Here is a 20,674-nt window from a genome sequence, read left to right on the forward strand (position 1 = left end):
AAAAAAAAAAAAGAGAGAAGCAAAAATATATGTACATATAAAATGGAGGGGAACATTCAAGTGGGAAGTGGATTATTTCATGTGTGTGAGTGTAAATGTGGGTGAGGAATAACACAATGAAAAAAGGGAGTGAAGACAACATCATTCTCCACAAAGAAAGCTAAGTCTTAGAATCATCACTCCAATTCCCCTTTTTGGCCCCTTCTTCTCTCTTTTCTTACTTTGACCCTCCACATTATTACCATGCACCATCTCCCTATATGCTTGCTTTTATTATTGATCACACCCTCATTACTCTCTAATTACCAGTAATCACTACAACTAAAAAGATTAAACTACACTAATTACTACCACTTGACCAAATTAATCCAGCTAAGACCCCTGGACATGATATCAACCAAAAACTTTGTTATAAAATATAATGATATTTTTACAAAATTCTTCTTCTCTTTATTTGTAGAAAGTGATACAGAAAAAAAGGAAGGGAGAGCAACAAACCTTTTGGAGCAAGTCATAGGTTAAAAGCCCCATTGCTTTTTCTTCCATCACTTTCATTCCTCTCTTCTCATTCTTTCAGACTGACTTTGAGAGAGAGAGAATTTAACAGATCTTGCTCAGATCTTTTTATACCTTCTTAAAAAATCGATATTATATAGAGAAACTCTCTCTCTATATATATCTTGAAGATTCTGAAGAGATGGGAAACTACTACTCTAGAAGAAAATCTCGAAAACACATCACGACTGTTGCCTTGATCATCCTTCTTCTTCTTTTGTTTCTGTTTCTTTACGCTAAAGCTTCATCTTCTTCTTCCCCTAATATTCATCACCATTCTACTCATGGAAGCTTGAAGAAACCTGAAATTTTGGATCCAGAGCTTCATGATCTTGATTCCAATGCTGCGTCAAAAGGATCACTATATACTAATAAAGGTGGCGGTGAAGTTGTATTTGAAGATGGCAAGAGAAGGGTCTTCACAGGTCCTAATCCTTTGCACAACAGATAACTTTTTTTGCATCTTACAAGTTTTGTGAATCTTTGTCGTTTGAATAAAAATACATTTGTGCAAACAAAAAGAACCATAATTATTTTCTTCTTACACTGATATACATTATATCGTCGTATGTGATCTGCCGTGATTGTAACTTCTGTGTTCTTTCTATCCGGCGGAATGAGATTTTAAGAGTGTTGGACAACAAGTCTTTGAATATAGTTAGTTATTAATGCTGCTTATTAAGTTTCTCCATGATTTTTCTATTTAAAATATGATTAAAATGGGTGTGTTTAGTGTATGACACGCATAATTATCTTTTCTACCCATTGATTTGAATATGAAACTGGTGGAATTCCGTGTGGTACGAATAGTCTGATAATGATAATAAAATGAACATCATTGTTGATGCCAAAGAAAAAACAAAAGAAAGAAAGGAAGAGTTGAACATCATTGTTAAATTGAAATAATCATAAAGCTATAGTCTATATTACACAGAGTTGGATGTGAAAGATGTAAGATTATTACAAAGCTATTTCATGCTTCCATTATTGAAAAAGATTGGGTTGAATACCATATCATTATTCTACAAAAGCTGTAAAAAGAGAACTATTGAGATCGAAAACCCTATTTGACACTAATGAGCCACAGTTGTAAGAAAGAGAAATTGCAACCATTCTCAATGTTATCTTCAGAGACGACAGTTTTTAGATCTAAACTCAAATAATTTGGTACTATGGTATACTGTAAATTTTCTTACCATAGACTAGACTACTGTATTTTAACTATGACTTTACAGTTTACGAGGTGTGTACAGATGTAAGAAACAGAACGAGGCTGTCGGAAAACTGGAGATATAATGTAGGGACAAGAATGAGATTTTCGCCATGAAAATCAAAAACACAAAAACGAGAAAATTAGCATTTATAGATAACAAAAACAGAAAGTAATAAAAGATTCCGATCAGATATGGAGAATTTGGGAAAGACTTAAAATCATAATTAAGAGAACACGAGAAGAGAATTTTGCTTGCTCATAATTACGATAAACAAAGAGACAAGAGTTGAAGTTGTCTCCACATTACCAAACTTTTTTGGAAGCACATTGTATAGAACTATAGAAGACACAAATTTAAGAGTTTAATAAGTATCGCTTTGCAGCTTCTGGATCCAATTCTTCATACACCTGAAACCAAAAACACATGAGAAGAAAAAATGTCAAAAACATTAGTACCGATCTTCAATAAACGTCTTTAGAAGATAATGTGCGACACATACAAGTTTCTTGTGTAGTTTCTCGAAAGCCTTGCAAAACCTCTCTGCTTCAACCTCACCAACCTGAAAGATGAAATGTTCATTAAAAAGTCGAAACAAAAATCATATCTATAATAGAAGAACATTTCATTATATGTGGTAGAATCAGAGATGAAACAAGAATCAGTTCATTACAGTAAAAGCATCTAAGCTAACAGAGTCAAGAATGAACAAGACATATACATCGATTTCCATTCTCTGGCAAACCTCTTATTCACAATTCCACATCAAATGCAATGACTATGAGAAGACTTTATCTACTAATACTATGAGCTCCAAATCTCTATTGGTAAAAGTTAGATAATAAATCTCATTCAACAACTAGAAACGTTTGAACAAAGTCACTGGTGATAGTTACCTTCTTTCCCGCAGCCGCTTTCAGCTTTTCCCAGAATTTATCTGTCATAAGAAGTCCACTAATCAAGTTTAGGGATGCAAAAGCAGGCAGATAAAAAAAAAAAGAGAATGCCCATGCTCAAAGATATGGAAAAGGAGCATAAGGAAATCCTACTCACAACAATAAAAAAATGCTTGCTTCTACAACTTAAAATCTAGCTATATATGTTTACAACAGTAGCATACAGATACCAGTCTGTGTTAAGCGAAAGGATGTATGAATAGGTGGAGATACTTTTTTCACTAAACCAAGAATGGAAAACAACAGCCAGATAATGGTCAGATCAGGTAAAAACATATCCGAGGTTAGCTGAGGAAAACACATATCACATCATTATACCATATAATTATAATTGGAGGAAATGTCTATTCTAAGACATTCAGATAGGACAATTTTCCCAATTTATCGTGAGGGTTTTCACCTAGTCTGTCTTGAAACACACAAGAAAAGCTACCAAGTAGACATCAAGATGCGTTTTGCAATCTTCATAATCGAAAAACATATCACATAGATTCATGATTACCCTGAGGAATGTTACTCTAACTTGGTTCTCAATATTGGGGTAATATGATTTGGAATCGTTTAAGACACATTTGATTGCTCTCTTCAATGAAGGAGAACAACCTCTCTAAGCTTTCTCTATGTAAACAATCTGACAGAACTATATTAGACAGCACTTTGCAGAACACAGGAAACAGCTGAATATCGCTGGTAGCTAATGCAATTCTAGCCGACCAAAAAAAGAACAAGAAAAGAAGATGCATACCTTGATCAGTCTTCCGATCTTGCAAACCTTTCGGCTCAGCTACACTCGATGCATCGTGCCACTCAGTTACCTGCGTTGAGTGATACCAAATTCCATCACAATTCAATCTTTAAGTTATCATCCAAAAATAAAGAAAAAGTAGCCTTAAAAAGATCTCAGAATATACCTCTCGGTCCACAACAGACTGTGAAGTTGATTGCCTTGAAGAGTCTAAATCAGCCTGAAAAACCAGAACACAGTGAACAATGAAACAATTCAGCATCAGATATATATACTGACTGACATTTGTAATTGTGTATTAACACAATCTTTAAGAAAACTCGATCACAAGCTAAGGGCAGTGATCAATTTTACTAAACCATATAACAGAGATAGAATTTTTTGAGGAGGAGAATTGATTAGACCTAAAAGAAAAATGAACACCTGCTAGAAAAAAGCCCTTTTCTAAACATAAACGAGTAATCTAGATGATGAAATTAGGGTTCTTTTAGAGAAAAATCAAGTTCGTTGAACAGTAGCAGCAGCAGCAGCAAAAAGAGTTACGGAGATAACAAAGAGAAGAGAGATTTACACGGTGGTCGCGAGAGCGTACGACGGGGAAGAGATCAAGGAGGCTACGAAACTCTTGGTCATCCATGGCTTCCTTTTTCTTCTATTTCTCTCCTCCGATTCTCTCTCGGTCTCTCTTGAATCTGACTGAGTCTCTTCTAATGCACCTTCCTTTCCCTGGTGAAAAGGCTTCCAGACTTGTTTCGTTCCAGCCGAATTTTTAATTTTTTTTTTCCAATTAATTAAAAAGGGATAATTTCATAAAATGTTAGATTTTTAATTTTGTAATACCAAAAATAACCAAACCTACTTAATCTGGGGTTTATTGGTTACTAGGTTTTTTTGTTGATTTGTCAAATTATTACTACTAACTACAGGATCTATATGTGGCCATCTTGGTCAGGTTTATCTAGTGGAATCATATTTTGAAAATATTAAAACTTTAATAATTGTTTTGAATGCTAAAAATGTGAGTGGAATGTGTAAACTTAAAAACGGTGAGTATGAATCTGAGGTTATATATATATATATATATATACACTTCGTTTCTTCTTATAACCAAAATCCAAATGGTCCTTATAAAGTCTCTCACGCATAATTTGATAAATTGGTTCGGCGACAGTCAAAACCAAACATTTTATGTCATTCTAATGTGGAAACCAAACCATTGAAAGTAGGAAGAGCATTAGAAGAAAAAGAAAAAGAAAAAAAAAAACCACAATGGACTCCATTTATAACAACACCACACAAAAAAAAATTAGATCCGACTTCACTTTTACACACAAACCATCACAAAACAAGACATACGTAACTCAATAAACATATACCGATCAAGGATAAGAAGATGAGAGGGGTACTTAAAAAATGGGTAATTATTTCATGCTCACTCATGATCCAGTATGTCTTCTTCATCCTCTTCTTCTTCATACTCGCCTTCCTCATCCGCAGTTGCGTCTTGGTATTGCTGGTACTCTGACACTAGATCGTTCATGTTGCTCTCAGCTTCAGTGAACTCCATCTCGTCCATTCCTTCACCCGTGTACCAATGCAAGAAAGCTTTCCTCCTGAACATAGCTGTGAACTGCTCGCTCACCCGCCTAAACATCTCTTGGATCGATGTGGAATTCCCTATGAAAGTCGATGCCATTGAGAGACCTCGAGGCGCTATGTCACAGACGCTTGACTTCACGTTGTTCGGAATCCATTCCACAAAGTAGGAAGAGTTTTTGTTCTGCACGTTTATCATCTGCTCGTCCACTTCTTTTGTGCTCATCTTGCCACGGAACATGGCTGAGGCAGTTAGGTACCGGCCGTGACGTGGGTCCGCTGCGCACATCATGTTCTTTGAATCCCACATCTGTTGGGTGAGCTCAGGGACAGTGAGAGCGCGGTACTGCTGCGATCCACGGGAGGTGAGAGGGGCAAAACCAACCATGAAAAAGTGGAGACGAGGGAAAGGGATGAGGTTCACTGCGAGCTTCCTCAGATCAGAGTTAAGCTGACCCGGGAACCTAAGACAGCATGTAACCCCACTCATGGTTGCAGAGATCAGATGATTCAGATCACCAACTGTTGCAATCAAGCCATTACAAGACATCAGCAAACATTTGAGGCAGATAGAGTCAAAACTGAAGATTTAATCAAGGAAGCAGTAATATCACCAAACAGTAACATTCATGGTTGCCGACATCAGTGATTCAAATTTCACAAAACAACTGCAGAGAAGAAAGGACATGGAATGACTTACAGCTAGGAGTGGTCAGCTTAAGTGTTCTAAAACAGATGTCGTAAAGGGCTTCATTGTCCAAAACCATGCACTCGTCAGCATTTTCGACCAACTGATGAACTGAAAGTGTTGCATTGTATGGCTCGACCACTGTGTCTGAGACCTTTGGTGATGGGAAGACAGAAAAAGTGAGCATCATTCGATCGGGATACTCTTCTCTGATCTTAGATATCAACAGAGTTCCCATTCCAGACCCAGTACCTCCACCAAGTGAGTGGCATACTTGGAAACCTGAAAAAAAGTTAATAAAATGCATATCAAAACCACAATGCAAAGACCTTCAGTAAGCTTTATTGGGTCTGAAAACAGAAACTAAGAGTTTACATACCCTGAAGACAGTCACAATTCTCAGCCTCCTTGCGTACAACATCAAGTACAGCATCAATTAGCTCAGCTCCTTCAGTGTAGTGCCCTTTAGCCCAGTTGTTACCAGCACCAGACTGCCCAAAAACAAAGTTGTCAGGCCTGAAGATTTGACCATAAGGTCCAGTCCTGACACTGTCCATAGTACCCGGTTCAAGATCCATGAGAATGGCACGGGGAACGTATCTTCCGCAAGATGCCTCGTTATAGTAAACATTAACACGCTCCAACTGCAGATCAGAGTTTCCAACGTAACGACCAGTTGGATCAATCCCATGCTCATCACATACAACTTCCCAGAACTTGGAACCAATCTGGTTCCCACATTGACCACCTTGAATGTGAAGGATTTCTCTCATCTTCTAGTTATCTGAAAACCAAATGCACAAACAAAGGATCTCGATTAGAAATCAACATTACATGAACAACACAGAACCAAGGTACAGTAAATCAACTTGTATCAGATCCAGATGAAATTAGATCGGACGTCAACAACTAAATCTGGAGATCGTAAATTGAACAATCTGTATCAGATCCAAACAAATCAATCCAAAAACACAACTCCGATTACAAATTCGTCACGGAATTTAAACGACACCACATTATTCAAGTGATTGTAAATCAAAATTTAAGTCAAAAGAGCACAAATGAAACAGATCGAGATCAAATAGAGATTTGGAGGAAAAGGATTCGATCAAGGTGGTACAGTAAGTGTAGTAGGAGTCGCGTATCTGTTCATATGCCCTAGGTTTCTCAGCGTACATATAGAGAACAATACAAAACGAGACTCGAAAGAGTGAACAAAGAACTCACAGTGTAGAGAGATTCACGGCGATTGAGACGATCGAGTGCGACGGCGATGGCTCGATCGGAGTTAAAAGAGGGGGAAGTAGTAGTGAGACAGGGCGTGAGAGTGAAGAAGAAAGGTGGATTTATTTATGAAAGAGTAAGAAGAGGGAAAGGGGTAAATTTTGATCCAACGGCTGTGGTTGGTTCACATATATCGGAAGCTTGGATGCCGTTGGATGGTGAGATATCAACGTTGATAGATATATTGGCGTTGGGTGAGAGATGTGGGAGCTACTTTGTGTTAATTGGATTGTGATTGTCGGTTCTTCCTTCACTCCCAAATACCCAATTATTGTTGTCACATGAAAATCTCTCTAACATTTGACCATTAGTCTCTTTTTTTTATACATTCGGACCATTAGTCTAATATAAAAAAGAGATAAAATTTTCTGTATAATGTGATCAAGATTATTGCTAATTCCGAAACGCAATGTAAGTTTAAGGAAGTTGTTTTTTGGCGTCAAATATGCATGAAAAAACTCATTACAAAAGGGAATTGATGAGATTTATGAAATCTGTAACAACCACGAAAAAAACAAAACTTGGTCTGTATTGCGTTTGACAATGTGATGTACTAAATCACCATTACCATGGCCCGAGAGTACTAGATGAATACTTGATGCATACATTGTACATACATTTTAACTAGAGATTTAAGTTAAGTTAGTTTGGACAAATTTTTTTTTTTTTTGGACAAAGTTTCGACAAATAAGTATTGAAAATATTAACATGAATCTTTCTCTACATGTGATAGCAATCAGTTTAGACATAATATGAAATATACATAAACTGTTTTTGGTCGATTATCTATACTAGTTGACAAGGTAAGCTTTATTTTGCTTAACCTGTGTTTGTGGCTGAAAAGAAGATAAAATATTGATATATATATACATATATATATATATATATATATTAATGAATATTACAGAATTTTTTCCACAATAAGAAGTTATTATAGATTTCTAGCTAACAAAAGTGGAAAAGACATTAAGGTTAAGTGGCAAAATAAAATTGTTGTACATGGGGTCAAAGAGAAAGATATATCATATAACATGGGGGTCATTGTGTATTTATTAATTCATCTAATTATTTTAGAAAACTTAACCTATAATTAAGAAAAATTATAAATTTCATAACAATGTCGTAGTTACGACGATTATGTAAAATGTAAACCACGCATTGGATACCCTCGTTTGGATTTAATCATGACGCGACTTTGTAACCTTTAAAAGATTCTTTATAAGTTCTTACATATGTGGTGGATCTACTGTCAATCAATACATTTCACCATGTTCCACGTTGATCGGTTTGCTATCCGTATCATCATCTAAAGCTTATCGATGGAAAATTAATATTTATTTTACGTCAAATTTGTCGTCGCTTGCAAAACACTAAAAAGTGATGTTTCAATTCACTTATTACAAAATTTCAGTGGAACAATCATAGTATATGCTTACTACTCAAAACAAGTTAAATAAAAAAGCTTTAACTAATGATATACTAATAAACACCAGACGTGATAAACAATCTACGTTGATTAAGAAGAAAAGTGTTAAATGGATCTGATTAAGAGACAGGCAGCATAAATGCAAAATTTCAGAAATTAGGATGGTGTGTGCAAAATGATGAATGGCTTTTGTTTTGCAAAGCTTTTGTGGATCGGAATCTGATATCGACAATAATAAAATAAGGTATGAAGACTATAAAAAAGGAACAATGCACATGAACTACCTTTTGCTTCCCATGTGACATGCCAACAGCTCACCTGACTTCAATTCTAATTTTGTACTGCTATAGTTTCTTCTTCGGTTTCAACTTCTACCTACAAAGTTCATCCAGAGTTTGCTAATGTCATTTGTAGTATCTTACAGTAGTTGTTGTATAGTAAATTGTTTTTAATAGTTAGTTCTTGTAGATATCAAAACTTTAATGTCTAATTAAAAGTCTAACGATGTGAGAAAATAAAACATTATAATTTATATTTCATACATAATTTTTATTTTTAATTAAACACTAATATCGTCATCGTCATTCTTTTTTTTTTTTTTTTTTTTTCCGCATATGGTGCCGAGTTTTTTTTGTTTAATTTGATTTGCAAAACCTTCTTTAATGGTTTCTGAATCGGGAACAAGAAGAAGAAAGCTAACACTGAGATCCATGGCGATGGTGTTTACCCAACCCAAGAAAAACTTACTTCCTCTTCTTCTCTTTCTCTTCTGTATCTCCGTCATCATTCTACTCGTTCTCGTCTCCGAGACCACTCACTCTTACCCCGGACGAGGCACCACTTCCCGGCGAAATTACAATGGTGCCCCTCCTTTCACATTCCTCATCAAAGTCCTCACCTATAACCGTCTCCACTCTCTCTCCCGCTGTCTCAGATCCCTATCCGCCGCAGACTACGGCGTTTCCGGCGACAGAGGAAAAATTCACCTCCACGTCTACATCGATCATTTCAACCTCGCGAGGAACGATACACCTGTTGAAGATAACTTGAATAGCGCGAGAGAGATCCTAGGGTTTGTGGATAGATTCGACTGGAGATTTGGGGAAAAAGTGGTTCACTATCGGACTGATAACGCCGGGTTACAAGCGCAGTGGCTTGAGGCTTGGTGGCCTAGCTCAGATCACGAATTCGCCTTTGTAGTTGAAGATGATCTTGAGCTTTCTCCGCTTTACTATGGTTTTCTGGAACGCGTGATTCGTAATTACTACTATGATCCTTCCAATTTCAATCCTTCCGTCTATGGAGCTTCGCTTCAGAGACCAAGGTTCGTTCCAGGTACCACATTCTAATTCTGAAAGTTGAGCAATGCAGGTCATAGTGAACAAACTTACAAGGATTGAGATAGATCATGATCACATCGATCAACATATCCATTGTAGTTTCTAGTCATTGTTCAAATAGAGTTAAAACAAACTTTGTTGACACTACGTGAATCTTATATGTTCTTTGGATATACATTTTTTTTTAGATGATTGAGCTATGCAAGTTTAGATCAGTAAGAAGTTGGACTCATGTGTTTGTGGAGTTGTTCTTAGAAACGTCTGAAAGAGTGATCACTGAATGATTGAGTGATCAACTGCAGGTAAACATGGAAATAAAATACATGTAGATCCCAAAACGAATCTTCTCTTATATCAGTTGGTGGGAACTTGGGGGCAGCTTCTCTTCCCAAGACCGTGGAAAGAGTTCAGACTATGGTTTGACGAGCACAAGGCGAATGGGAAGAAGCCTTTCCTTGATGGCATGGTAACTTTCTTCTTTGTGGATTTTATTGTTTATAAATTCCAAGTTGTATGGGGGTCATTTATCATCTGGGATGTTTGCTCAGGTGTCAAATGGATGGTACAAGAGGCTGGGAGAACGAATATGGACACCTTGGTTCATAAAGTTTGTTCATTCTCGTGGCTATTTTAATATCTACACTAATTTTCCGAATGAGGGGGCTCTAAGTGTCTCTCACAGGGATTCTGGTGTTAACTATGCGAAAACCGCTGGGCCAGATTCACAGTTATTGAATAAAAGTTCAGTCAGTTTTGATTCTTTGAAACTCCAACCCTTGAGCAACCTTAAGTGGTACGATTTTTGTTTCAGCGAAGTTGTTCCCGGTAGGGTTGTGAGAAACCTGAATGAACTTGGCACCATTCTTCCTTCTGTGCAGATTGAGAAAACCATAATTCTGATCAGTCTATATGATGCAGACAAGATTTTCATCAGGAACTTACTCTGCCATTTCGAGAAGCTTAATACTCAAAACCACATTTTTATAGGCCCTAGCTCTGAGCTGTTCTATGATCTTTCAAGAAGGGGACATCCTGTGATTGATGCGGATATGTTTCTCGACAAGTTGATCAAAAGCAAAACTTCTTATCCAAACTCAGTGAAGGAGGCTCTGGGCAATGCATACGTTGTTCAGAAATGCTTAGAACTCGGATACAGCACCTGGGTAGTTTCAAGTAATGCGCTTTTGGTTGATAAAGGTCCTATAATTGATAGAGTCAGCTCAGAGTATGACTTCTATACGGGGGAAAGCTCTGGAATTTTGATTGTTCAATCTTCATCAGTCAGTCGAAAGTTATGGAGCAATGAGTTTCTACACAGCATTGCATCCTCAGCAACTAAGAATCCAACTCCAAAACAAAGTATAGATTTTATTCATCTAGTGAAGGAGCTAGTGGAGCAAAAGGGCAAGAGGATTAAGACTCTAGAGACGATGGGTGTTGCAGAGAGTACCGTCACCAGCACAAACCAATCGTTGGGAGATGGCAAGGCGGTGCTGTATTGGTCACCTAAGGTCGGTTCCAATATCATTCGGACAAAGCTTGAAGAGTTGAACTTGTGGCTCATTGATGATGATCTCTCTTGCAAGACTGTGGTTTGTCATAAGTCATTACGTTAGCAACATATTGGTATTGCAACAATTCGTTATTTAGTTTTTTGTTGAAAGTTATATATAGATGATGTAATAGCAGCAACCAATGGTAACTCGTTTTATATCAATATACCAAGAATAGATTCTTTGTTACCCAACAGTTGGAGTTAAACCAACATGCCACGCATTGTGGAATGACTCTTTAGCGTAATGTTAATAATAGGAGCCATTGGTCCGTAAAAGTTCCAAGAACAGTGAAAAAGAAGGTACCAAACAACTGAAGTTACTGAACAAGATCACAAAATTCTATACAGTATTGTATTTGAACAGTAAGTGAACCAAATGTAAATGAAAGTTAGGTGTTACAAACTGACAGACCTAAAAAATTGTTCCGATCCTTGTCAGAAAAAGAGAAAAACCAAGGAGACAATAAAAACAGCTTTACGAAAAAGAAGAATTCTTTAGCGTAGTCAAAGTGGCATAAGGTTTCTTAACTTTTTTTTTTTTGAATAATGCTTCCTTGCTAGGTTTGAGTTGATGATTTGCCGGTCTAGGTCCTTAAGGACGCTACGCGGCGGTATCCTAATTTGATTATGCAACAAGTTATTCCTCTGTCTCCAGACAATGTAAAGCAAAGCGTATCAATAGACGAAGCGTTTGAGGAGATGTTAGGTTTCTGATCTTTGTCCAATCGATCACTGAAGCCCAGATGTTAAACATGGAGTTAGACATTTCAAGCCTGTGGAAAATGGAGGTCCACAACATAACAACACTTGGGGTAAGGGCACTCAATGAAGATATTTATTTATGTAGTCTTGTTTAGACAGATCCAGAACAGAGACAACAATTGGTCATATACACCATTTCTTTTGTTAAATGGTTTCAATTGGTCATACCATTTAAAACTATAAATTTTTATTTAATTAGCATTATTATTGTTAAGGAAACTAATTAGCATGATTCATTATCCTAACGATGTTTATTTAATATAACTTGTGGATGAACATGTATCACGACAGAGCGTCACCCCCACTCTCACGTAGAATAGATGACATAACACCAACTCATGACCTCGTCTCTCCACTCATAGTACCATATTGTAGATTTCTTTTCTAATTTTCATTGCATTACAAATGTTCTATTTGCTTTAATTCATAAACTAGAGAGATAATTTTATTCTTAAGCAAGTGCGTATCAAATAGTACAATGATTGAAATCAGGTCAATCATTGTATATGGCTTTATAGTTGTAATTAAGAAACAAAAAAAAAAATCGATTTAGTCAGTGTGCATTAATAAAATTATGCTTTCACTAATTTGTTTGGTGCTGATTAAAGACGAAACATGGTTGGCAGAATACATCAGTGTTTTAAAAATCGGACCAAATTGTGAACCAATACGGTTCATGGTTCAACATGATAATCAGACCTTGATCGATTATAGTACGGGACAATCATGAAAATTTAAAGGTACACATCAATACATCATTTTAAAAATCATAGAAAAGAGTTTTAAAACATGGACTGTTCATTCTTAAGCATAATGTTTGGTATAAAATTTCTCCTTAGTCACGTTTTTGTTTGTCACGATAAAAACATAATGCATAAGAATGAATGAACAGTCCAAAATTTAGACCGTTCTTCTGCATGTGACATTCTGCATATGATCAGTTGATCATTATAATCAATCAACTCATAGACCACCACACCATGCCCAAACACTCACAAATATGTTTCACTTCGACGACAAAAAGAAACGGCCATTCCACCACCAAAATGTATTCTTTTGTTTGTTTTCAACTTAGCTTTTTGACACGTACCGTAAATTTGCATTATCATTCACTTCTATAATTCCCTTCATAAATCAACGGTTAAAAGAGAGAAAAAAAATCCAATTCAATGAGCAAATTGATTCTTGATCAAGTGTACTTATATCATTCTGAAAGGTTGGGTAAAATAAAACATATTAATATATAAGGACTGAATTCAACATACAAAGATTATTTCTTTATTCGATTTTTGAGAAATAGATATAATAATTTTAAAGCTTTGTAAAATCATATTATGGTAATTTGATCGACTCAATAGTCTTCTTTCCATCATGAGGTCTTTCAAAGAAACCCTTTAAGTAGTCAGAATACACAATCTTTCTATACCGAGCCGTCTCATTGTTCTCTAACACCTCCGGCAACGGCTCAATTACTGAATCGTGAACCGGTCCGCAGAAAACCGGAATGGAAACCCGGCTACAACACTTATTGACCACGACACAATGCTCCACGCTCCTATACCTATCATTGCTCAATACTTGTAACACGTCTCCAATATTCACCACGATTGCTCCCGGAATTGGAGGAACATGAATCCATTTGTCCCCATCCTCGGTGGCTCGAGCGTACAGGCTGCCTAAGACACCGTCTTCTTGTAGAAGGAGAGTGAGAGTGTTGATGTCAGAGTGGCGACCAGTTCCTATGGCCAGGCTTGGCTCAGGACATTTTGGATAGTAGTTGAAGTTCATTCTCATAGTTCCCATTAGGATATCTTTATTGGACTCATCGATGATTGAGTTTAGATTGTTTATGAGTATGTTCAAGATCTTCTCCGTGATCGGTTTAATCTTCTTGAAATGGTCTATCACTTGTTCCCTATACAAAGTTACCATACTATTTTATTATTTTTATATATAATTTTTACTGAATATATCATATCTATTATATTTTTATTCTAACTTTATCTAAAAGAAAATGAATCAGAACCGAAACCGCATCAAACCCCATATTGTAAATGACGTTAGATTAACACAATACTTACTTGCATACAAGAGGCCACGTGATAGCGAAGTCATGTTCTTGAGGAAGATACTCAAACTTGAGGAAATCTCTCCACTCTAAAACACTCTCTTTGTAAGGATTGAAACTTGTGGTCAACCAAGCTGTCTCCGACACGGAGCTCCCTCTCCAATACCTTCTTCTCTCCTCTGCCGGCAACTCGAAAAATCCACGCGCTGCCGTAATTATACCCTTCAACTCCTCTGGAGCTATCCCGTGGTTCACTATCTGAAACATCCCCAGCGTCTTCGCTGCATGGCAGATCTCTCTAGCCACGTTCGGGTCATTCCAGTTGGACACGTCAATGACCGGAACTGGTGATCCCACGAGGATCTTGTCGGAAGTGAAGCGTTCTTGAGGAGGTTGAATGTATGGATAAGGAAGCGTGGTTAGGGTAAGAAAGTCCACGAGTCCTTTCACTCCGTTTCTTTGGTTCACCACGTAATCTCTCACTTCGATATCGTCTGAAGAGGCGGTGCGATCGGTCGGACTCATGTTTTTTTCTTCAATTTCTAGTTATAATAGTAAGCGAGTTTTAGTCATTGATGAAAAAAATAGTACATGATGTGGATGTTTATAGACATGAAAATGTCACGTTGGAGGATTTTTAAAAAAGTGATAATGTAATTCAACAACTTGATTGGAGAAAAGATATTAAAAAAATAGAATAAAATAGTTTACATATTGAAAAAAAATATTTTCACTTAAAGTTAAAGGGAAGAGCATTTGTTTGTTTGTTATTTAATAGCTAATTAAGGAATCTATTATTCAATTTTTAACAGTTGTCCTACATATAAAGCATGCGTTATCATTTCATACTTCAATCATGTATACAGTTTCCCTACATCTCAATTATTTATACATTTGAGCATGAAAAAGGAAACTTAATTAACTAATATTCAATCACAAGAAAACAAAAGCTAAAGATTTTGTGTTATGTGCACAGGGTTTCACGGATGTCAACCACAACGATCAACGCCATTGGAAGGCCAAAAGGAATGGTCTTCCACCTTTCAACGTGTTTCCAAGGCCGACAAGTAAACGCTTGTGTGTACATAGTACTTAGTACATGGTTATTTATGCAATAAGCATGGGTTGTAAGTTTAAGTTTAAAAGGGGGAAAAATATATACTGACTGTTTAGTTCCTACTGGATTGGTAACGTTGTATTTACAGAGAACTTATTTACGCATATGTAGAGCCGTCGATATATGACTCGAGTATTCTACTTAAATAGATTTTTTATTCAGTGGCAAGAGAGCGAGTACAGTGAAAAAGATTAAGCAAGAACTTAGGCAGTACCTAGCGTCTTGGACAACTTAATTACATTAGTTGCTCAGCTTCATAAGATTATAGAGTTCACCATGATGGTTCACGATGTTTCCAACATTTTATGATCTACCTACGTCCCAAAAAGGCATCTCTCTCTAAATTGAGTTAAGTTCAACCCCGATCACAAACAAAATACCGTACACATGGTGTATATGGAGTTAGACTTTCCTGTTTAGAGACTCATATAACTCTCTGATTCCACCCGTCCCCACCAGCTATAGCCAAAATATTGCATTGTTGGGTTTATATTGGTTAGCATGGACAAAATATCTCATCCGGCTTCACCCGAGATGGAATGTGACAGAAAATGGTTAGAGAACATTGACGCCGGAGCACACAAGACCACAGAAGCAGGTTTTGAAATATCAAATTGCAACATAGTTTATGAATTTTAAAACTATCTTCTAAGATACAACTTTGTTTTACCATATAAAAAAAAACCTTTCGACTGGTACCAAAAACTATAAATTGGCCGTCAAGCAAGCAATTCTGGAGGAATGACTGAATAAAGTTGGCAGTTCGTAAAGCAGATAAAGAATCCGAGATGAGTTATTGTCGCGTCAGAGTGGGAAGCAAGCAGTCATAAACCGTTACTAGTCGTTGCGTCACCGTTAGCTTGTAAGATGTTTGCTGCTGTGGCCTCCCTAACTCAATCAGATCTTGTTTCACTCTGTTTACAAAAAAAACACATCAGTCAGTTCAGGCACACCCAAAGCGCACATACCCGAAACACATAAAATTTTAAGGCAGGCAAAGAGAACAACCATGAATACACGTTTTGTATCGCGAGACAATTATCACATACTGACTCAATAGTTCACATCAACCTAATATGCTAAGATCGTCACTCAGACAGGAAAATCGGGCAGAAAATGCTTTTGCTTACAACCACTTTAATAGATAAAATACTTATGATTAACTTAATGGCAGCCTCAGTTTGATAATTGTTGTATGCTAAACATCTGATGGGATCAGAGTGAAAGACTTACAAATCCCACTCGTCGGTTGCTCTTGCAGGTTTCTCAACAACCCGATACAAACGTTCTAGGCTATATATTAGCAAACCAAATACGGTTTCTGCATCCTTGTCCTGTAACAGCATCAAGAAACGACCAGGAAGTTTTTCAAAAGGTTTCTTAATAGACCAATGCGTCGAATATAAATGATTAAGATACAGGGAAAAAGGAAAATAGTGGACATCTTACACGTCCTTGTTCAATGTAGCTCTGATACTGCATAATTCTCTTTTCAATTTCAACGACAAGAAGTCTCCTGTGAATACGAGCAATTCTTCCTCGTCCTTGAGCTCTACTATCCTGATTCATACCAATAAAATCAAACAGAATAAAGATAACAAAGCTGCATCGACTGTACACAATGACTCAATGAGTCTTGAAACTATAAAAACTAGAGCACATATATGTATTTCTGTCACATTTGGCATTTGCTTGAATTATTACTCTCCTCACCTGTTTAAGCCATGTCCGAAGCACTGTGAGCATAACAATGCTGAGAAAGAATGCAGGTAATGCAGCCAGAATGGCAAAATTTATTTCATTTGCACGAAGTATCTGATCCAGTTCTAGCATCGCTCTGCAGGAGAAGATTATTCAGTTTTATACAAAATGAGTAAGAGATCTACTCCAGTTGACTGAGAGCTACTGGTTTAATGAACTTACGTTTCTATATCCAGTTTAAGCTTCTGCACCTGAAAGATACACAATTCTGATGTGATTAGAATCTCACAAACCGTGAACTACAGCTTCATGCCAAGAACTTAGATTACCTGAATCAGCAAGCCACGGGCAAGCTCTCCGCTAAGGAGGTTGTGAATAGGATGCACAAGTTCCTTTTCATACCTGCAATTAGAAGGTAGAACTCAATTACGTACCAGGAACTTTCACAGGAAATCATTTTACCAAGTCTAACGTGGGTAGAAATGAAAATGATGAACAAACGTCCATTGTCATATTTCATTACCCAAGATTGGAACTACTAACATATATTTGCATGCTTAGATCAATGCAAAATGTAACTGTTTTAAATCCAATGCAATGACATGTTCGTTTAACTGCCTAACAAAGAGTAATGTTCAGAGTTGTACCGATTCATGACAACTTCGAGCATTTGCTGATCAGTTGCATTGTCTGGGACCTTTTCACGTGTAGACTGCTCGCAGAAATTCTTAAGCATTCTGCATACAAAAGAAAACAGTGAGCGCGAGCATTATCAATGCAGCTAATAAACAAGACGTACAAAATAATTACTTAATACCCCTAGGGATCCAAAAGAATGAGATCAATAACTCCATATGAATATAACAAGTGAATTGATATGGCATAATGAAAAGGCGACGATTAACGCACGTATATAATATCAAACAGTTGGTGCCACTGTAATAAGAATCAAAAAGGAAATGAAAATCAACCTATGCAGTGAGTCTTGCGTCAGCTGCACTTCTTCAGTTTCCATAACACCTTTGTGCCTTTTCCGGAATGTATCAAAAAGCTCATCTCGAATGGAAAGCAGCTGCGAGGATCACGAAACTAATTCAGAAACTCAAGGCTAGCACAATGTCCTGTAACAAACTAATAACTTGATCATTTTAACTTGTCACACTTTTATTTTGACTCAGACCAAACTGAGAGTCGCAATAACCTTCACTTTGTACCTTATTTGTTTCTTTTAGTAGAGTTTAATGCAACAAGTCATTTGTCGGAACAGGAAAAAAAAGGCACTGTTCTCATGTAGAAAAGAATAGCAAGGTCAAGAACAAACCGGTTGCTCAACATGATCACTGAAGAAGCTCATTGTTGCTTCTTTTGCATCATGAACCCAATTCTCGATGTCCGAACTTCCCATCAAACTACTATGACGTAGTAGCCATATAGAGAAAACAGAGAGCCCAACTGCACCACACGTATACCGGACCCAATACAGAGTCATCCTCCTTGGCTTTCGATGTTTCCCCACCTGTTTAAGAAGAAATGCAAGAAGGGAAACTCTCAGCGTAAATTTCAAATGAAANTCACGAAACTAATTCAGAAACTTAAGGCTAGCACAATGTCCTGTAACAAACTAATAACTTGATCATTTTAACTTGTCACACTTTTATTTTGACTCAGACCAAACTGAGAGTCGCAATAACCTTCACTTTGTACCTTATTTGTTTCTTTTAGTAGAGTTTAATGCAACAAGTCATTTGTCGGAACAGGAAAAAAAAGGCACTGTTCTCATGTAGAAAAGAATAGCAAGGTCAAGAACAAACCGGTTGCTCAACATGATCACTGAAGAAGCTCATTGTTGCTTCTTTTGCATCATGAACCCAATTCTCGATGTCCGAACTTCCCATCAAACTACTATGACGTAGTAGCCATATAGAGAAAACAGAGAGCCCAACTGCACCACACGTATACCGGACCCAATACAGAGTCATCCTCCTTGGCTTTCGATGTTTCCCCACCTGTTTAAGAAGAAATGCAAGAAGGGAAACTCTCAGCGTTAATTTCAAATGAAAGGTGTTTGTCTTTACATGATGATTTATGTTTACATGAATACTGGCCAATGATACATAAACAACAGCCACACCTACCATAACTGATAAATATGAGTTAAGTTTTTCCAAATTCTTATGAAGCAGGTTGATTGCATCTGTAAGTTCACAATCAGTCCACTGGGATCCTTCTTCGTTAACTTCAGGCAGTTGATCAAATACAAGAGGCATCGGGTAACTTCCATCAACAGTAGAATCACTCTACAAATAGGATGTAAGTTAGTAGATACGAGTAAGAGAAATCTAGAAACAGTAGACTCAGGATCATCACAGTAATAAATGGTCAGACAAATGAAGGTAGTGCCCAGAAAAAGGTATGAAATCAATTTGTTTACCTCACGCTCAGCATGCAAATGGCTGAAAGATCCCTCCAAGTTTGAAAACAATCCATTGATAACAGCCAACAACGATGGCAGTGACTTTTCTGGATTCTTCACAAGATCCTCCCCACGTTGATCCAATTCAACATAAAGCTAGAGAGCCCATTGAAAGTAGTTATATTAGTATGTCAAACATGCGAAAAAACGCTACATGCACATTTACAAAGGTGTTACTTATGTTAGAAAAGGAATTAAGAAATTTCATGGCAACCTGGGCAAGAAAAGAAGCGAGTGCAGATCTTAACTCGAGCAAGACCCGCATCCTATCCAACATGTGAGATGAAGACGACTGGCAAAGATGCTGCATTGCAGATTCCTCGCTGAGACTCTTGCTCACGAACTTCGTACTCTCGTTCAAAAAAGCTACCGGCCCTCTCTCAAAAATCATGAAATACGCCTTTCGAGCATTGGAACCCTGTGTTTAAATACGATCAAAAGAAAACCATTTAGATTGAAACATTTCACTAAAGAAGTACATCTCATGTAATGTTCTGTTAAAATCACCTCAGCTCTAGATTGCCAAAAATCTAAACTTTTCTGAATATCATGCAAATTCGAGAGGACGCCAGCCATTATCTCCTCCAAAACACCATGAATCCTAGCTGTATCCGCCGAGGTGTTGCTATTAATCCTGAAGATAAACCAAATGTATTATTAGCTTAAAAGTCAAAACAGTCTGCATTTTGTCAAATTCCCAAAAAAAAAATACGTTCGTCAGAGTATAACAATCAACAAACACGAAACTTCCAGTATCAGTTCAAAGCCACGATCATCAAACAGCAGCAATGAAGGTCGAAGACTACGCTACTAACTAAGAAAACTAGTAAAAAGCTACCAATTGAGGAGAGATGAATCTTACGCAGACGAGCTTGGGAAATCGGAGGGTAGAGGAAGAGGAAAAGAGATATGCCGTTTCCTCGAAACAGTTTGGCGATAGAGATTGGAGATTTTGCCCAGAAAGATGGAATTAGAAGTAGGGTACAAGGAAGCAAGGCGATTCCAAATATAATTTGAATAAAAGGGAATTAGGTCAACGACGTTTGACGGAGACGGCGACGGGGTTGACTCGTTAGCCGGAGGTTGAGAATCCATTGAAGTCGTCTTATCAAATTTTCTCAGTTCAAACTCTGGCCGGGTTGATGACCGGAGACGGAGTTGTGTGAGTGCCCCCTTGATGTCGGTAAAAGTGATTTA

At 37.2% G+C, this 20,674-nt stretch overlaps 6 protein-coding genes across 6 annotated transcripts; 2 read left to right on the top strand and 4 right to left on the bottom strand.

Moving 5' to 3' along the window:
- Positions 101 to 1,231, top strand: LOC104735238 (CLAVATA3/ESR (CLE)-related protein 22-like). The gene has a single exon (XM_010454987.2). The coding sequence runs from the start codon at positions 698 to 700 to the stop codon at positions 1,004 to 1,006; it is 309 nt and encodes a 102-aa protein (XP_010453289.1). The 5' UTR covers positions 101 to 697; the 3' UTR covers positions 1,007 to 1,231.
- Positions 1,960 to 4,246, bottom strand: LOC104735239. Its single transcript, XM_010454988.2, has 6 exons — positions 4,039 to 4,246; positions 3,634 to 3,687; positions 3,468 to 3,537; positions 2,663 to 2,703; positions 2,269 to 2,328; positions 1,960 to 2,176 (listed from the first exon to the last, which is right to left on the bottom strand). The coding sequence occupies exons 1-6, from the start codon at positions 4,102 to 4,104 to the stop codon at positions 2,123 to 2,125; spliced, it is 345 nt and encodes a 114-aa protein (XP_010453290.1). The 5' UTR covers positions 4,105 to 4,246; the 3' UTR covers positions 1,960 to 2,122.
- On the bottom strand, positions 4,641 to 7,128 carry LOC104735240 (tubulin beta-6 chain). Its single transcript, XM_010454989.2, has 4 exons — positions 6,979 to 7,128; positions 6,131 to 6,535; positions 5,764 to 6,033; positions 4,641 to 5,585 (listed from the first exon to the last, which is right to left on the bottom strand). The coding sequence occupies exons 2-4, from the start codon at positions 6,522 to 6,524 to the stop codon at positions 4,900 to 4,902; spliced, it is 1,350 nt and encodes a 449-aa protein (XP_010453291.1). The 5' UTR covers positions 6,525 to 6,535; positions 6,979 to 7,128; the 3' UTR covers positions 4,641 to 4,899.
- On the top strand, positions 9,045 to 11,543 carry LOC104735241. The gene is made up of 3 exons (XM_010454990.2): positions 9,045 to 9,796; positions 10,104 to 10,267; positions 10,350 to 11,543. The coding sequence occupies exons 1-3, from the start codon at positions 9,124 to 9,126 to the stop codon at positions 11,415 to 11,417; spliced, it is 1,905 nt and encodes a 634-aa protein (XP_010453292.1). The 5' UTR covers positions 9,045 to 9,123; the 3' UTR covers positions 11,418 to 11,543.
- Positions 13,336 to 14,846, bottom strand: LOC104735242 (feruloyl CoA ortho-hydroxylase 2-like). The gene is made up of 2 exons (XM_010454991.2): positions 14,200 to 14,846; positions 13,336 to 14,033 (listed from the first exon to the last, which is right to left on the bottom strand). Exons 1-2 carry the CDS (start codon positions 14,709 to 14,711, stop codon positions 13,451 to 13,453), a joined length of 1,095 nt encoding a protein of 364 aa, XP_010453293.1. The 5' UTR covers positions 14,712 to 14,846; the 3' UTR covers positions 13,336 to 13,450.
- On the bottom strand, positions 15,878 to 20,672 carry LOC104735243 (protein DGS1, mitochondrial). Its single transcript, XM_010454992.2, has 14 exons — positions 20,340 to 20,672; positions 19,985 to 20,111; positions 19,692 to 19,895; positions 19,436 to 19,573; positions 19,140 to 19,301; positions 18,816 to 19,010; positions 17,976 to 18,076; positions 17,652 to 17,741; positions 17,334 to 17,406; positions 17,227 to 17,255; positions 17,017 to 17,140; positions 16,753 to 16,863; positions 16,537 to 16,637; positions 15,878 to 16,217 (listed from the first exon to the last, which is right to left on the bottom strand). The coding sequence occupies exons 1-14, from the start codon at positions 20,570 to 20,572 to the stop codon at positions 16,097 to 16,099; spliced, it is 1,809 nt and encodes a 602-aa protein (XP_010453294.1). The 5' UTR covers positions 20,573 to 20,672; the 3' UTR covers positions 15,878 to 16,096.

Source organism: Camelina sativa, chromosome 13 (genome assembly GCF_000633955.1).
Source record: "Camelina sativa cultivar DH55 chromosome 13, Cs, whole genome shotgun sequence".
Classification (NCBI taxonomy): Eukaryota; Viridiplantae; Streptophyta; class Magnoliopsida; order Brassicales; family Brassicaceae; genus Camelina; species Camelina sativa.

What these genes read in the sequence shown, in the direction of transcription:
- LOC104735239 (XM_010454988.2), bottom strand. Translation starts at nt 4,104, where the DNA reads ATGGATGACCAAGAGTTTCGTAGCCTCCTTGATCTCTTCCCCGTCGTA. An exon ending in TACGCTCTCGCGACCACCGT is followed by an intron (nt 3,688 to 4,038) that starts GTAAATCTCTCT and finishes CTGGTTTTTCAG; the next exon opens with GCTGATTTAGACTCTTCAAG. An exon ending in AGAAACTACACAAGAAACTT is followed by an intron (nt 2,177 to 2,268) that starts GTATGTGTCGCA and finishes TTTTGGTTTCAG; the next exon opens with GTGTATGAAGAATTGGATCC.
- LOC104735238 (XM_010454987.2), top strand. Translation starts at nt 698, where the DNA reads ATGGGAAACTACTACTCTAGAAGAAAATCTCGAAAACACATCACGACT.
- LOC104735242 (XM_010454991.2), bottom strand. Translation starts at nt 14,711, where the DNA reads ATGAGTCCGACCGATCGCACCGCCTCTTCAGACGATATCGAAGTGAGA. An exon ending in ACGTGGCCTCTTGTATGCAA is followed by an intron (nt 14,034 to 14,199) that starts GTAAGTATTGTG and finishes AACTTTGTATAG; the next exon opens with GGAACAAGTGATAGACCATT.
- LOC104735243 (XM_010454992.2), bottom strand. Translation starts at nt 20,572, where the DNA reads ATGGATTCTCAACCTCCGGCTAACGAGTCAACCCCGTCGCCGTCTCCG. An exon ending in GTGATCATGTTGAGCAACCG is followed by an intron (nt 18,077 to 18,815) that starts GTTTGTTCTTGA and finishes TGATCCTCGCAG; the next exon opens with CTGCTTTCCATTCGAGATGA. An exon ending in TTCGGACATGGCTTAAACAG is followed by an intron (nt 16,864 to 17,016) that starts GTGAGGAGAGTA and finishes GGTATGAATCAG; the next exon opens with GATAGTAGAGCTCAAGGACG.
- LOC104735241 (XM_010454990.2), top strand. Translation starts at nt 9,124, where the DNA reads ATGGTTTCTGAATCGGGAACAAGAAGAAGAAAGCTAACACTGAGATCC. An exon ending in GAGACCAAGGTTCGTTCCAG is followed by an intron (nt 9,797 to 10,103) that starts GTACCACATTCT and finishes GATCAACTGCAG; the next exon opens with GTAAACATGGAAATAAAATA. An exon ending in AGCCTTTCCTTGATGGCATG is followed by an intron (nt 10,268 to 10,349) that starts GTAACTTTCTTC and finishes ATGTTTGCTCAG; the next exon opens with GTGTCAAATGGATGGTACAA.
- LOC104735240 (XM_010454989.2), bottom strand. Translation starts at nt 6,524, where the DNA reads ATGAGAGAAATCCTTCACATTCAAGGTGGTCAATGTGGGAACCAGATT. An exon ending in GAATTGTGACTGTCTTCAGG is followed by an intron (nt 6,034 to 6,130) that starts GTATGTAAACTC and finishes ACTTTTTTTCAG; the next exon opens with GTTTCCAAGTATGCCACTCA. An exon ending in TAAGCTGACCACTCCTAGCT is followed by an intron (nt 5,586 to 5,763) that starts GTAAGTCATTCC and finishes TGATTGCAACAG; the next exon opens with TTGGTGATCTGAATCATCTG.